Source organism: Ambystoma mexicanum, chromosome 6q (assembly GCF_040938575.1).
Source record: "Ambystoma mexicanum isolate Mex_15411 chromosome 6q, UKY_AmexF1_1, whole genome shotgun sequence".
Lineage (NCBI taxonomy): Eukaryota > Metazoa > Chordata > Amphibia > Caudata > Ambystomatidae > Ambystoma > Ambystoma mexicanum.
The window spans coordinates 181,076,315-181,092,606 of NC_090937.1; the positions used below are offsets into that span (position 1 = coordinate 181,076,315).

A 16,292-nucleotide genomic window follows, 5' to 3' on the forward strand; every position below is an offset into this window, starting at 1 on the left:
ATCTTAACTGCAGTTATCCGTGCCAGCCATGATAGCTCCTGCATGTCCCACCACTTCAAATCTTCTGCCAGTGCTTTCAGTAGGCCTGGAATATTAGCCCCATATAGCCTCTCATATATGGGGGTCAGTTGTATCCCTAGGTATTTTACTGATTTCTGTTCCCATCTACTGGTTTTCCCAATCTGTCACTTGTTCTGACCTCTCAGTGATTTTAAGTGCTTTAGATTTAGTTGATATGGAACCCCGAGACCTTCGCGAATCCCTCTAACAATTCTATGGCCTTTGGGAGTGAGTGTGCTGTGTCCTTCCGGAACATGAGAACATCGTCTGCATAGAGAGCTAGCTTTTGGGATTCCCCGGCTCCCACTTCTACCCCCTGAATTCCCGGATCGTCTTGGGCCCTCTGTGCCAGCGGCTCTATGGCCATGGCGAAAATCAGTGGCGATAGTGGGCACCCTTGCCTCGTGCCTTTTCGGATGAGGATGTTTTCTGTAAGCCGCTCATTGATGATCAGGTTTGTGGTGGTCGTATGAAGTTAGCCATTACCATACGGGTAAAGATGGGCCCACATCGAACGTCTCGAGGGTTAGTTGTAAAAATCCCCAGTGCATGCTATCAAATGCTCTGGAAGCGTCCAGTGCCAGTATCGAGAACTTCTGCCCTGTCCTTCGTCCCCAGTCTATTGTGTCTATGGCTCTGCGGATGTTATCATAAGTGTGCCGCCCCTTTATAAAGCCTGCCTGGTCTGGGCGGATTATCCCTGGGAGAACCCTCGCCAACCTACAGGCCAAGACTGAGGAATAGATTTTTGCATCCCCACTCAACAAGGATATGGGGTGGTAACTCGCACATTCCTGTGGGTCTCTATCTGGGTTCAATAGCAACACTGTGGTTGCCGGGTTCATATCTCCCGATATTCTTCCGGTGTCTCGGATAAAGTTAAATAGTTTTGTTAAGGGGCCCACCAGGATAGCCCTGAAGGTTTTATAGTACGCATTGCTGAGCCCATCTGGACCCGGGGATTTGCATCTCTTCAGTGCCCCTATGACCTCCCCCACCTCTTCCTCCGTTATGGGTGCTTCTAAGATTTGCCTGTTTGTTTCGCTAATTTGGGGCAGGTCGGTCTGGTTTAAAAATGCTGTTTATCCTTCCTTGTCTAGGTCTTCCACCCTCATGTTCTCGATATAGTATGAATGCATGACTTCTTCCATTTCCCTCTCTCCCCTCACCAGCTCCCCCTCCCGGTTTTTAAGTTGGGCTATACGATTCCGGAGTTTCTGATGTCTCAGCTTAGCTGTGAGGAGTCGGTTGGCGTTGTCCCAATGTATATAATAAAACTGTTTGGTTTGTACCAGTAATCGTGCAGGGTCATCAGCCATGTGGGTTTCAAGGACCGCCCTTGCTTTTTTCAATTCCCGGCAAGCTTTCTGTGAGCCCTTATCTTTGTACTCCGTCTCTGCCTTTGTTACTTTGGCCTCCATGTCCCGCCTCACCCTCTCCCGACTTTTGATGTAGTTTGTTGTGTGCGCGATAAATTCACCCCTTACCACTGCTTTGCTTGCGTCCCATATAGTGGCCCAGTTTACCTCTGGAGTAACATTTTCTTTGAAGTAGTTTTTTAGGACCTGTTCTATGGCCGTTCTAAGGGCTAAATCCCTCAGAATCACCTTGTTTAGTCTCCAGGGCCTACAGGGTTGTCGTTGTGAGTTAGCCGGTTCCATTTTGAATAGAACCGGAGCGTGATCTGATAAACGCCTCACCCCTATTTCCAGTCCCGTGATTTGTGGGACCAATGTTTCTGAGATGAGAACCATATCGATCCGGGAGTGACCCCTTTGCACCGCTGAATAATGCTTTCTCATGTGGGCGGAAAAATCGCCATCTTTCTATCCGGTGTAATTCCCTGATGAATCTTGCTAAGGCATTCCAATATGTATGATCATTGGGGGTGGCCAGGAGGGTTTTGTCCATTGCGGTGTCAATCACCCCATTGAAGTCACCTCAATGAGGATCTGCCCCACTCCCCATTGCGCGATCTTGGGTAGCAGTCCCAACAAAAATCGATCCTGTCTTTCGTTGATCGTAGATCGTTATCAGTGTGACTTGTTGTCCTAAAAGTTTCCCTCCCAGCATTAAGTAGCGGCCCTCTGGGTCTTTTTTAACAAAATGTTTCTCAAAGCCCACACCCTTTGCCAACAAGATGCCTACTCCCCGTTTTTGGTTCCACTAGAGGCAAAGCATTGCATGGGGAAGGCCATGTGCCTTAGTCTATGTTCATCTTCTGGAAGCAGGTGTGTCTCCTGCATCCATACTACTGAGGCCTGCATATCCCCCAGCCTGTTCAGCATAGCTTTCCGCTTGATCGGGGAATTAAGTGCTTGAACATTTAGTGTAACAAATGCTAGGTCATTCGTTGTCCCACCTTGACCTTGTTCCTTTCTCAATACGCTCGAGTCCTGCCACCCTTCTGATTACCACATATTTATTGCCTGTAGTCTCTCCCCATGTAATATGCCCCCCCCCTGGCCCCTAGCCCCTAATCTTGAACTTTTCACTTGAACTTCCACTGTGGTACTACCACCGTGTCTCACCAGGTCCAACATCTACCTGGGAAATCTGGGATCTGGTCTCCCTCCCCGCCCCCTCACCCCCCCTCATTGGTGTAGCATTGTTGGATTATTTCATCTTTGCCCCCATTACGGGATTTTGGGCTGCAGACTTGAACCCCCCTTTATTGGTTTCAGATCCTCTTTTAACCAGAGGGTCTCTTTTCCCCCCTCCATGCTAATTTCACGTGGGATCGGTGGATTTGGGGCCCTTATTGCACCCCCGTGCCTGTTTCCATTGCTCTCTCTCAGGCCTGCCTTCCTTCATCCCATTTTGGGGCGAGGACCCTTCTTTGTTGTTACTCCCTCCGCCCTCTTCCTCCCTCATGAGTACTTCCATGTCCTCCTCTTTCATGACTATAAATCTTTGGCCTTTCCATTCAAAGCGGAGGCTCGTCGGGTATCCCTAGAGGTATCGCACACCCCTAGTTCTTAGCCAGTCCGTAGCCACCCTCAGCTTTTTCCTCTTAGCGAGCGTTGCCTGAGCCAAGTCTTGGAATAGCTGGATAGATGTAGTTCGAAAGCTTAGCGGTTCTTTTTTCCGGGCAGCCCGCATTATCTCCTCCTTCAGTTGAAATAGATGTATTCGAGTCAGCACATCTGGGGTCAGCTTTTGGTACAGTTGGAATGTAGAATAGACCCTATGTGTCCGGTCCAGTATGATCTCTTTGTCTTCGCCCAGGATTTGCCAAAACAGGTCTGTTACATATTGTTGTAAGTCAGAGTCCATCACTGATGTTGGGACTCCGCGAATCCGGATGTTATTCCTCCTGGACCTGTTTTCTGCATCCTCTTGTTTGTTCTCGACGCGCTCCATTTGTTGCTCAAACTCGTACACCCTGTTGGACAGCACCTCTTGGTCATGGCCCTGTTCCATCATCGCGGTTTCCACCTCGTCGATTCTTTTCTCCACCGCTATGACCCCCTTGCTGAGATCCGCAGTTGATTTGGCTACGTCAGCTGCACTGTCCTAAATGTCTTTTTTGAGCTCTTGCAACACTGCCAGTAGCTCTGATCTACGAATCGGTGGATCTTCGAGCTCTCTTACACCCTCTGGGGGAGGGGAATGTATCTGGACCATAGCTTGCAGTTGAGTACGTTTCTGGACTTCTGCTGACTGCATCATGGTCTTGATGTCACCTGACCCTTGGTTTTTCGATTTTGTAACTTGCTTAGACATGTTGCTGACCAAGTGGGAGGGGGTGTATTCTCGTTATTTGCCCCAAAACTGGATGTGCCTCTTCCTGGGTCACCGCCTCTGGCCTGCAGTGTCTCTAATATTGTTGTGCTGGGTCCCCGGGGCCCACAATGTCACAGGTTTCCCCCCTTCTCACCTGTCTATGTTGCCTGATGTCCTCCTTAGGTGGAGTCTACTTTCGTATGGTTCGGGACTTAAATAAGCCCGCTCGGCCGTCCTCTGCTTCCAGATTATGTTCAGCTTCGATGTCCAGGATCACGGGAAACTCCAGGAGTATTCAAGAAGGTGTTGGGGGCGCGCGGAAGCGGCACAGGGATTCTGGGAAGTAGAAAAGAGGGAAGAAGTCGGAAGAAGGGAATCCAGGGGCCAGGGGATAGCAAGTAGCTCTAGAGAAGGTTCTGAACACACGTCCGATAACAGCTAGTAGCAGCGTTGAGACGCGTGGGGCCGCAGGGGTGTGGCTTCTTTATAGAGGGCGCTGCGTGGAATGTGAAGACTGGCAAGCAGCGTGCTGAGCTTGCCGCCATGTTGGTAGTATTATGGAGTGTAAGGCCCGACGTGACAGGGACCAGGAATCCCAGAAGGGGCGAGTTTGATGGCTCATGACACACAAGCCCTTCCAAGGTCCTTATATCTTGCCACCTTGTGCTGCGCCTCTCAGGGGACAGTGTTTCTCAGGTTTTGCTTAGATGTGGCTGCCTGGGGGACCTGAGGCAATGTTTGGCTATTCTATGTGTGATGGTTCTCGCAGGGTGCTCTCTCCGGAGGACATGTTCCCTCAGGCCCACTCATGTCGAATACTGCCCAGATGCTCAGCTTTCACTGTTGGGTGGGGGCCTCCAGGGAGCCAGCATGTGCTCCTGTCTCTCCGTATGCACTTTTCCTCCCTATGTCTAGGGCCCTTCACTGTCCCACTGGTATGGGCCGGCTTCTCAACACTCCTGTAGGGTAATTTTCCTATTTTCCTCTTTTCTCTGACATTCAGGCGCTCCCGCCGCCCTCCGGCATCTCCGTACCCATTTTCAGGTGTATGTCCACAGCAGAGACGTCCGCTGGTTGGGGGAGGGAGGGGCTGCTCTGCTGGGCTTCCTAGCAGGTCTCCTCAGCTCTGGTCGGGGCCCCCGCTTGTGATCGCCAGCTCCTGCCCTCCTTCAGCTTCAGTCCCGCCTTCCCTGCAGCCGCGTCCATAACAGGACAACTGCCGTTGGCTCTTACGGGGAGGGGCTGTTCAGTGGGGCACCTCGGCATCAAATGGGGGCCCGCTCGCAGTCCTCCCCTGCTGCAGGTTCTCATCGATGTATCCGTTATGGGCCACTTCTCTTGCGGTTATGTCCTCAGCAGGGAGTGCTCTCCGTGTCTCTGTTTCTTCGGTAGCCACCACTAGCTCCCATCTGCCATCTTGGTTTTGGCCGTTGCAGGTCTGCTCCAAGTTTCACCACGCACAGCTCTGCCACCTGTGACAGCTCTATGTGCCTCCAAATCAGCCCCGCTGCTTTCACAGCTGTTTGCCCCAAAAACGGCTATGGAGATGCGTAATCAAGGGGCTGTAAGGGGTATAGGGGCCTCGAGACGGGAAAGGAGTTCCAGAGCCTACCGAGGAGGCATCCGTTCGCGTCCTCGGCTGGCCCCACCCCCCTACCTCATTTCTTTTACCTATGGCGCATTCGCTTTTGCCATCGAAAGTCGAATATGGGTGTTTTTTAGAAAGTCAAATTTGGGTGTGCTTTTCATTTTTACTTTGGCTCTCAATTGTAACTGCCAGCCCAGTGACTGTTCATACCGCTGCACTTGCATATTTCTCCCACTACCTCTTCTCTCTACCTCCACATGGCGCTATCTGTCTCTCCTATCTACTCAAACTACTTCACTATCAACTTTCCCTCCCTTCTCACTAAGTCTGGTAAGAAGAAATTTAAAAAGCATATCTTGCCCTCTAATCCTGGTCTTCCTATTGCTGAAACCTACACCAAAGCTTTCTCCAGACAGACCCTCACCGACATCCTCTTTGTCGTTCCTTTGCTAGATCTATGGACTCTTCATATGATCTCTGTGCTCTGTCCTATTTCCTCCTCTCCCATTAATGATGGAACTTGCTGGGAAGTTCTCATGGCTTCCTTCGACTCCTCATCATTAATGTCTACCTTAATGGCACTGTCATGGTCCAAGGCCCTCAGGCCAATCTCCTCCTCTTTGATAGGCGCTTCCCTCGCCTTACCAATTTCCTCTCATCTCCTGCTGTCCCCTCCTCTGCCCCCTTGCCCTCTCTCTCTCCTCCTCCTCTGCCCCTCCTATGGCTCTTTCTCCGCCGCAGGGCGTACCTCTGATCTGTACCCCTCCACGGAAGGTCTTTAGGGCTGGCAACCTTCTTCATATTGCCACTCTCAACTCTCGCTGTGTTGTCAAACACTCCTCTGACATCTGCCACCTCCTTCAAGAACTAGACCTTAATGTCCTTGGTCTTACTGAGACATGGTTCACGGCCAGCTCTGTCACAAGCTTTGACACTCTCCTCCCTGATGGCTACAAGATACTCTCCGCACCCAGATCCTCCCGGTCCGGTGGAGAGGTAGCCCTGATCTTTCCAGAGTGGATTCCTGCCTCTATCCCTCCCACTCAGACCTACTCCTCTTTTAAATGCCTTCTCTGTAGGCTCTCTCTCTTTCCTACCCATTCTCTTACTGTGGATACCATCTACCAATCTCCTGGTCAAATCACCTCATTTCTCTCTGAAAGGGCAGACCTCTCCTCCTCCCTCCTGGCCTCTACCACTCAATTTCTCCTCGGTGACCTCAATATCCATTTAGACTTTCCTTGTTCCTTCTCTGTACTCTTCCGTGACCTCTGCAACTCCCTCTCCCTGTCCATCCTCCCCTCTTACCCGACTCACTCTGCGGGGCACACACTCGATGTCTTGATCTCCTCTGACCTCCCCCTCTCCATCCCTCTGACCACTCCATCTCCTGGAGCGATCATTCCCTCCTCTCCTCTCCTCTCCTACTCTCTTGTCCCCAAGCCAAGCCCAACAATGCCACCTACCTTCTCGGACATCCGGCCCATGAAGCATGTGTCAGTTGAGGCTTTCGCCGCCACCTTCTCTCCCCCCCTCCACCTCTGGCTGTCTCATATCCTGACACAGCCCTGTCTATGCTCCTCTCTTCCCTTATCCCTTTCCCGACAAACAAATGCAGTCAGATCTGCCTCAGCATACACCTGCAAACTCATTGCAGCCTGCAGGCCATTTCTGATCACCCCAAACTGGGTCACACTGGCCAGAACCCTCAATATGGCTAAAATCAACTATGGTAGCGCCCTCTACCTAGGAACCAGCCAAGTGAATCTGAACAAATTGCAAATCTCCCAGAACAACGCCATTAGAGCGGCCCTAAACATCCCACGAAACCACCACATCTGGGAATCTAGATCCAATCTACACTGGCTACCGGTCAAACAGAGAATTGCACTGAAAGCCTTAGGCCTTACCCACAAATGCCTAGCCAACCAAGCCCCCCCATATCTCTGCAGCCGGCTATCCCGCCACACGCCTACCCGCCCTTATAGAACCGCCCAGACCCACTGTTTAACCATCCCTAGGTTCAAATTACAAAAAGCAGGTGGATCAAGCTTCCCCGTCTTAGCCTCCAAGCTTTGGAATGCCCTTCCCCTCACCATCCGATCAGAAGAATGCTTTAGTGCCTTAAAGTCCAAAACTAAATCCTGGCTTTTCAATCAGCCTTGAAACTTAGATGTTGTATGTACATGGGAACCCTGTCCCAGTAAAACGCCTGCTCCAATCTCCACTCTGTAAATGATGTATATATCTGTATGTTCTGAATACTTTGCACTGTACCCAAATTTGAATATATGTATGCTCGTTATGTAACCATGTCCTAAATTGCGCCCTGATGCCTCCGGGCCTGACGGTGCGCATTACAAATAAAATTAATACAAATAAATGCAAATTAAATTTCTGATACTCTTGATGCTCATGCCCCCGTCATGAGGATCCGTTTGAAGCCCAAAGCCAAGTGCAATTCCTGGTATGACTCCGACTTACCTACACTTAAATGTAAGTTTAGGGCAGCTGAGAGGAAATGGAGGGCTTCTTGTTCATCCTCTGACAAACTGGCCTGTCACCTGCTCCAAAGGCAATAACGACTCTCTGTCCTCACCAAGAAGAGAGTCCACATTCAAGCCTGTGTCTCTGCGGTATCTAACAACTCGGCCGAACTCTTTAATATCTGCAAGGAGCTGGCCAACCCTGCTGCAGTCTCTACCCCTCCTGTTGCCTCCCAGGCTCTCTGCAATGCCCTTGCCTCTCACCTTATCTCAAAAACCCAGGACATCCTGACCACCCTCTCCTCCCCTTCCTCTGTCTATTCTTGCTGTTTCTCCTTCAGCCATCCCACCCACCCTCCTCATCCTTTCCTCTTTTCTCCTCTGATGAGGTCGCTAGACAAGTCCGATCTATGAAAGCCTCATCAAAACAGGTTCTTTCCTGCTCCTCTAAAACCATCAAGGACCACATTAACACCCTCGCTCCGGCCCCTGCTGATTTTTGCAACCACTCCTTTGCATCAGTATCCTCCCCCTCCCCTCTGAAGCACTTCCTTGTGCATCCTCTTCTCAAGAAATCCCACAGTTGATCCTTCTTGTCCAGCTAACTATTGGCCAATTTCCATTACTCCCTTTCTGGGCAAACTCCTGGAAAAGCTAGTCATCTCTCAGCTTAACCTTCATTCCGATTCTGTTGGCTGTCTCCATGACTTCCAGTCTGGCTTTAGAGCTGCCCAAAGCATGGAAACCGCTCTCCTGAACATCTGTTAAGATCTTCTCTCCAACCTTGACTCTACCATTCCCTCTGTCCTCATCCTACTCAATCTCTCTTCTGCCTTTGACACGGTCAACCATACCATCCTGCTCCAACCGTCTCCGTGATAACCTGGGTATCACTGATCAGGCTCTGGCCTGGCCCGACCTCTTTCCTCTCTGATCGACCCTCCCAGGTCTGACTTGGGTCCTTCCTATCATCTATGTTCCTCTCTACCTGTGGTGTTCCACAGGGGTTTAACCGCTCTCCCTGGCTTTTCAACCAATACCTGCAACTCTCGCCCACTGCATTGCCATTTCCTGGTCAAATTTCCTGTGCTACGCTGATGACTCACAACTCATTTTCAGGCTGCCCTCGGCCACCTCCTCTCCCTCTCTCATCTCTGATTGCCTAACTGCCATTCCAGATTGGTGTGCCACCAATGATCTTTGTCTGAATGCCAGCAAGACATAGCTTCGCAGGTGGGGGTGAGGGGAAAGGATGGTGAAGGTGTGCCGATGAGGAGAATCTAAGAACCTCTGGGTCATGTTTGACTCCACACTTTCCTTCTCCACCCACATCTCTGATGTCTCTAAAAAGTCAAACTTCCTACTGCACCTCCTCAGAGGTACTATACCTTTCCTCTCCTTCCCCCCAGAAGCTCACTGTCTCCCAAGCTTTGGTTCTTTCTAGGTTGGACAATTGTAACAGCCTCTTTCAAAATCTACCTGCCTCTACTCTTCGCCCTCTGCAACTAATCCAGAACAGGACTGCAAGACTTGTTTTTGGCCTCAAGTCCTGAGATCGTATCTCTCCAGCTCTGAAATCTCTCCATTGGCTCCCAGTGGATGCAAGGATTAAATTCAAACCCCTCTGCATTGTCCACAAGGTTTTCTGGGGCCTGGGTCCAAAATACCTTCCGCTATTCCTCCGTAAATGCCTCCCCTCTCGAGCTCTTCACTCCTCTACCTCTTTGTTTTTCAAAGAAACGAGCTGGGGGTAAATCTCTGTCTTCGGCTGGGGCCTTCCTCTGGAACAGCCTCCCTGCCACTCTCCTCTGGAACAGCCTCCCTGCCACTCTAAAACTTGAGGAGAACCATCTCTGGTTCCGAAAGCACCTCAAGACCGTTCTCTTTGCTTGTGCCTTCGCCCTCCCTCTCCCCTGCTGATCTGTTTTCTCTTGGCACTGTGTACCTGGCCACCCTCTGTCCTCCGGGCTCAGGTACCTGCTCACCATACCACCCTCCCGCACTGCCTCCGGGCCACCCCTTGCACTGGGATCTGTATTCTGTACCCATAAAGCCCCCCCCCACACCTCCTTTTTCTTCCTGCACTTATCAGACCTACCCTGTCTGCTGCCTTAAACCCAGAACTTGCCACTTGCTGGCTGCACTGCCTCTATTTGTTGCCTTTATTATTTATTTATTTATTATTATTTATCTGTTTCTCCTTTGCTCTGCATTTTTCACTTCTCCCCCCTTCCATGGACTTTTCCCCTCCCCTCTCCCATGCACTTCCGCGTTCTCAATGTCACTGGGCCTAGTAAGATCGTTGTTTTGTTCTCCCCTGTTCCCCTCCCTTGCCTTGTCGCGCTCTGAAACACTTGTGTACGAGCGCGATAGAAATAAATTATATCAATTCAGTTCAGCCTCCTGTTTCCTGCGTCATACCAATCTCCTCCTCCTTCATGAATTTACCAACTCTCTCCAAACTCCTGCCTCTACAAGAGCCAACACCTCCCCTTCCTGGGACGTCCTTAAATATTTTAGTGTGTCATTCCCTTGGGCTTGTCAGGTCTTTGGAGCCTACACATACATGTATCTTTATTAGTGCTGCTTGTGTGACTGGTGCTGTGTAATTGCCTTTTCCCTCTGTGTGGGGTCAGAAATGAGAGACGGACACAAAAATTTGATTTTCTGAGCATTTGTCATGTTTATCAAAATAAAAAGGGGATGGGATAAAGGCCTATCTGCCCCTATCCTAACAAAAATGTTCCTACCTATCCTACCTATCAAACTAAAGCTAATGAAAATGAACCTTGTGTCCAAATATATCTTGCCCTCACACTGACATACAACCAAAATGTGCAAGGTAAACAATATTCTATTCAATTCAATAAAAGAAAATTCTCTCATCCAACACGTCGCTCAAATTGGTAAAGTAAATGTATCTTCCATAGAACACTTGTTCAAAAACAAAGCAACTGTTTCTTTCATGAAATATTCTTCTGAATATGTCAAGAGGATTCCTTTGGTAAGCACTGTTAATGTTTTGGCATTATTAAGATGGTTGTGGTGAGATCAGGGTCTGCATCTTGATTAATCTGGTTTGGGCAGGGGCTGCTTTCCTCCATGTAAGGTCACGGGTCTCCTAGTAAGGCTCTTAAAGGTGACAACCAACACCACTGAGCAGGAGATAGTCAAATGAGGTGCAAATATATGTCGGAGTGATCGGGAGATCCTTCCTATACCACCCCCGGGGGTCATCATCGGCTGGCTCGGGGAGCCTCCCTGGCCCCTTCGTCACCCACACTAGATGACCAACGAATAAGGCAGTGAGGTCTTTTGCTAAGAAGCACTTTGTGCAACTATTTCCTCTCCTGTTAAGGCTCCTCTTTTTAATGGTAATAGCTGTGGCATTTTTCTTTTTTGTTTTTTAACTAATACTGCCTATTGATTAAAGTGCTGCATAGTTCTAATACATTTCCAAGGGAAGTGCCCAGTAAGTGTACCTTGCAACTTGTACAGAGTTTTAACTGTCATTGATTCAAACTTCACTGCAGAGTTCTGATTTGAGTTTCCTCCTGCCTCCCTTAGAATATCCAGAAAAAGGCCTGGGGCCATGGCGTAACAGCAGTGGCCATGTAGTACGGTTTCCTCATCCATGTGTGCAGACCACACTAGCAACCATTGATGGAGAGGTAAGTGAACTGCTGAAATATTAATACCTTTGATGCAAAATGAGTAGAACACAATACCAGTAGATCCAGTCCTTCGTCCTCCATACGTATTTAATGTCCAGCTGCAGCATAACTTACGGGAACGTCCCTTGTGTAATGTGATGATGTCCCTTGCTTTAAACTGACAGTTGGAGCTGAAGGAGCTATGCAAGATAGGTGACACCACTCACTATATGATTTAGGGCCTGGAGGGAAAAAAGAGTGGAACCCAAAGATTCCCCAGTCCATTAGCACCCAGAGTACTAACAAGGGGTCTTTAAAGCTTGGGGGCCTAATGTGCGGAAAGAAGGGAGTCTGGAGGCAGAAGAGCAGTGTGGAGGATAAGCTCGCACCAAGAGCATATGTGCAAAGGCAGATAAAGCAAATGGAAATGGGGAGCAAGCGTCAAGGCAACCAGGGAATGCAATGCAGTACCTGAAACGTTAAACTGTGAAGCCGGGCTGCTGAACCATGTATAGATATTTGATTGTTACTTGGACCGGAAGTTACGTGATTTGTCAATGACTGATCTTCTTAGCAATGTAGAGGGTCATATTTGAAAGTACCTTAATCCTAAGGAACACAACACCAGCGGTGCCACAAAGATCAATGATACTGGGCACTAGCGAAGGGAATTCTGACATTGAGTGCCATCCCGAACCAGTTGTTGTTGGGCACAGAGGTGCATGGGGAGGATCACTGAGTCACACCAATGTGGTCCCTGCTACATGGCATGGGACAATATTGCCCGACAGACCACGTTAGTTGCAAGCAACAGGGTCTTTACCATCGTAGTCCTTCCCCAACATTTTGGGAGACGCCACAAAGGAGCATGAGTAGACTCCCTCTCCAATGAAGAGCTTGAAGCTCCTTCTAGACAGATTCTAATTCATGGCATATATATCATGAGCTTTTCCTTCCAGGGGAAGCATTCCCCACAATAGTTGAAGGTAGCAGCTGGTGGATGTTACTATCCCCACCCAACACATCAAATTGCATTTCTCCAATGGCTCGCTGAGCTTGTGTAGAATTCCTTGGGACTGTGGATATAGTGGAGCAGGTTTGTGGCTACTCAAACCGCTTAGAGCTCATTGTGGGAAGGAAACTGTCAGCGACAGAGTACCCGAACAAGTGATTTTTCCCTCCATCTGACACAATAGTGTACTTTCCCTCACTGCAAGTGAAACAGACATTCCCTTAAGCTTTCGTAGGGTCTCCCCAGCTGATAGACCACATGCTGGAAAGGTTGCAGAGCTCGGCGCAACCCATATAACACCCGGGAGAATGAGGAGAGAGAAAATACTATCCAAGATGACTGACTGGCCTCTCTTTTGGCACCTGTGGTTGTTTCACATACCACTGGCTGGGCAAACTCTATTTGGGCCACCTATCACATCTCTGAACCAAATATTAGCTACAGTTGCATGCCCGCTCAGGGAAACCAAACAAGAGGAGAGCACACATTAGAAAAACCCTTTGCCACAACTCTCCAAACACCCACACTACCTGACTGAGCAAACAGAAAGGCAGTATTAGAGGGTGATAGGAGAAGCAGTTAGAATGTGCTAGAGGGAAATATCTTAGAGGGTGGTGGTGAGATCATAGAAGGTGGTAATAGCATCAGCGAAGTTGGAGATGGTGAGATCAGAGAAAAACATGACATCAGTAAAGGAGGAACTGCAAACCTTTAGAGGGCAGAGTGAAGGGAACCCTTTAGTTAATAAGCACAAGAAGGTACACAGAGGCTGAGTTGGCCCAAAGAATGTAGAGGAGGTTGGATGATTGACCTCACTGTCAGGGTTTTGTTAAAGGATGAGTAGGCAGGGCGGTGGGGAGGAAGTCTGGGATCTCACATCGAGGCTTTAGGAGTGACCAAGGACTATATGAAGGCATCATGAGTCAGACACAGACAACAGGTTCAAGTTTTCTCAACAATACTTTATTTAACTAAAACGGCAAGGTGTAGCAATCCCTAACTATCCCTAGTTTTCTTTAGGTGGGGAAATCCCACCTTAGCATAGGGCAAGTGTACGTCAGGAAGTCCAAAGTAAAACATCTGTCTGTGTCCAAAACCTATACTTGGCCTCACAAATAACTGCATACAATGTGTAGGGATGTCGGCATCAAAAAGCAACAGTGTTCAAAGTAAAGTTCCGAGCTTCTTCTCGATCTTTGGCTTGTAATCCACACCCCTTCACCAAGTTCAAAGTAGTTAATCAAATACAGGGGTTCCCTTCCCCAAGAGTTCAAATCTTGCAGCTTTCAAACTAAAAAGAGGTCAATATCGCAACACGGTCTTTGCATAACCATGCTCCTTTATAGGTGTTTTCAGTGGCTTTTCCATTCAGGGTTACCCGGTGTAGGTGCAGTTGTCGGATCTGTGAGAAACCTGAAGGTGTCTCCCTAGCTAGTCCCCCGGTTTCTGTCATACAGGTGGCCGGGACACGGCCATCGCTATTGGATCCAGTTCCTGGGGGTGGACCAGTGAGGGAGGATCATCTGGATGGGGGGGTCCTCAGAGAGTGGGAGTGGGACACGGACAGGTCAGACGCGGTATCCCCCTTCTTTCAACACCTTTTCTGTATCCTACCACGTAGGACAATCAAATCCACTGCCCCCCTTTTCCGTCACAAACACTTCCTCACGACACATCAGAGAACGGACTAACACCAGAGCCGTTTACCTGACATGTCCCAATACAAGGGTCAGGCAAAGTCGGGCAATTAATCAGATTCACACACACACACACACCTGATGACCTTTTCTATTCCACACAGGGAAAAAAGGTGGAGCAAGAGAGCACAATACGAGCAAGGCAGACCGCACAACGAGACAACTATCCAGGCCTGGCAGTTCAATAGGAAGAAAAAGGAGAGACACTACTTTGCCCTTTTAGACGCAGACCCACGAAACCTCTGCTGAGGGAATCGTAAGACCAAGGACTATAGCCCAAGTGTGTTGCAGCAGATATCAACAGTACACGCAGGGTATCAACGCTGATAAACGGGAGCGAGGGAAACTCCTGCTGCCATGATACCGACCTTGACTCCAGTTAAGAGGAAATTCAAGCGGTTCATCACAGCTGGTGAGTCGAGGGGAGAGTCAATAAGAGCTGGGCTGTGGTGAATGAAAGTCGCAAAGTAGCAAGTTCAACTAAGTTTAAATAACTGTAAAAGTGTTAAGGGGAGACCAGCTGCAGAGGGAATCAACACTTAGGGGCTAACTCAAGATACTCTGGTCGATCCCTGTCTGGGTGGAACTACAGATACCAGAAGGCCGTAGGAGAGCCGCCAAGTTAGGTCAAAGTGGTCATACAGGAGGTCAAGCAAAATCCCGATACAGTCGAAAGCCTTTGACCCAAAATCTGTAGAGAAAGTAAGTAAAGTGAATCCTGCCTCGTGAGAAAGCAAGGGAAGTGAATCCCGCAAATCATTGAAAGCAAAATGAATGTGAAGGTGGCAAGAGTGAACCTGGAAGAGGGATGCTAACAAAGAGGGGGCAAAGTCTAAAGTCCCAAGAAACAGTGTGTTGTCAAAGGTGAACCCGGCCGGTGGATGTCCACTAGAACTGTTTAAAAAGACATTAAGATTTGTGAACAAAGGAAAAGCCATAATGAACCCGGTGGAGGGAGGCTGAAAGTAAAGGGGGGGTCAGCGCCCGGAAGGGGTGGACCCAGGGGTGAATCCATCATCCAAAGGAAACGTGACAAAGAACTTTGTGTTTGTTATTTTACTGATCTTCAAAGGCAAAAGACTTTTGTTGAAAGGAGACTTGGCCTCAAGGCTTCTGAGAAGTTGAAACCGGAACTATCGTCTTATGCTGGGGAAAGATTGAGAACTGTGCTGTGCTCCAAGATGCTGCCTTGCCCCATGCTCAAAACATGGGAAAGGGAGACCCAAGCTGCCGTATCTTGACATATTATTTGTGAACACTTCTTTCTTTTCTTGAAAACTATCCTACACCCCTTTTGTATTAGTTGTAAGGTTTGGCAATAGGTTTGTTAGTATAGGCCCCTTTTATTTGACACAACGTCCCTGGGACTGCCTTATTTTTATTTTGATGGTCGACGCTTGCTCCGATCTTAGATTTAGGTTTAGATTAGGAGTTTTTCCAACCTGCATACAGTTTAATAAACACGCTTGAACTGTGATCACTTGTATCTGTCTTTACTGTTGCCACCATGAGTTCCTTATATCAGCAGTGCGAGGTGAATCAATTGTAACAAATTGGGGAACCCTACAATTTCAAAAACTTAGTCAGAGAGCCTCTATCCCCTCCATCGCCACCAAGGAATCAATAGGGGTTGATATCTGTAGCAGTAGGGAAGCTGTTATATCCCCTTGGGAAAAGAGGAATGATTCCTACAGACTTTGTTTTGATAGCCCCTCTGGGGATTTACAAACGATTAGCCCCAAAAACCTTGTTTAGCATGGAAATTCGGGATAGATGTTTTAGCGGACGTCCTTAACCCCGACTTTAGGGGCGACATGAAGGTTCTCTTACATAATCATGGTGAGGTCCCTTTTGAGATACGTCAGGGAGACCAAATTGCGCAGGGAATTTTGGAAAGGGCTTTATTCCCTCAGTTCAAAGACAGCAAACCAAATAAAACAGAAAGAGGTAACTTAGGTTTTGGCGAAGCTGTTAAATCTATTAACATCGAAGAAAGGAAAAGAGAAGAACCTACCATCTATCCCAACCTAGCCTTTGCCCAGCAAAATGATCCAGTTCTCGCTTAATGTT

The 16,292-nt window shown here is 48.7% G+C and overlaps 1 protein-coding gene across 3 annotated transcripts in view; it reads left to right on the forward strand.

The window, feature by feature from the left end:
* ELP1 (elongator acetyltransferase complex subunit 1) overlaps positions 1 to 16,292 on the forward strand; it is a 2,667,893-nt gene that overhangs the window by 1,218,318 nt on the left and 1,433,283 nt on the right. For all 3 annotated transcript variants that reach the window (XM_069630608.1, XM_069630606.1, XM_069630607.1), the window contains exon 16: positions 11,428 to 11,531. In XM_069630608.1, the coding sequence (XP_069486709.1) occupies positions 11,428 to 11,531 (104 nt within the window). The remainder of the gene's footprint in view (positions 1 to 11,427; positions 11,532 to 16,292) is intronic.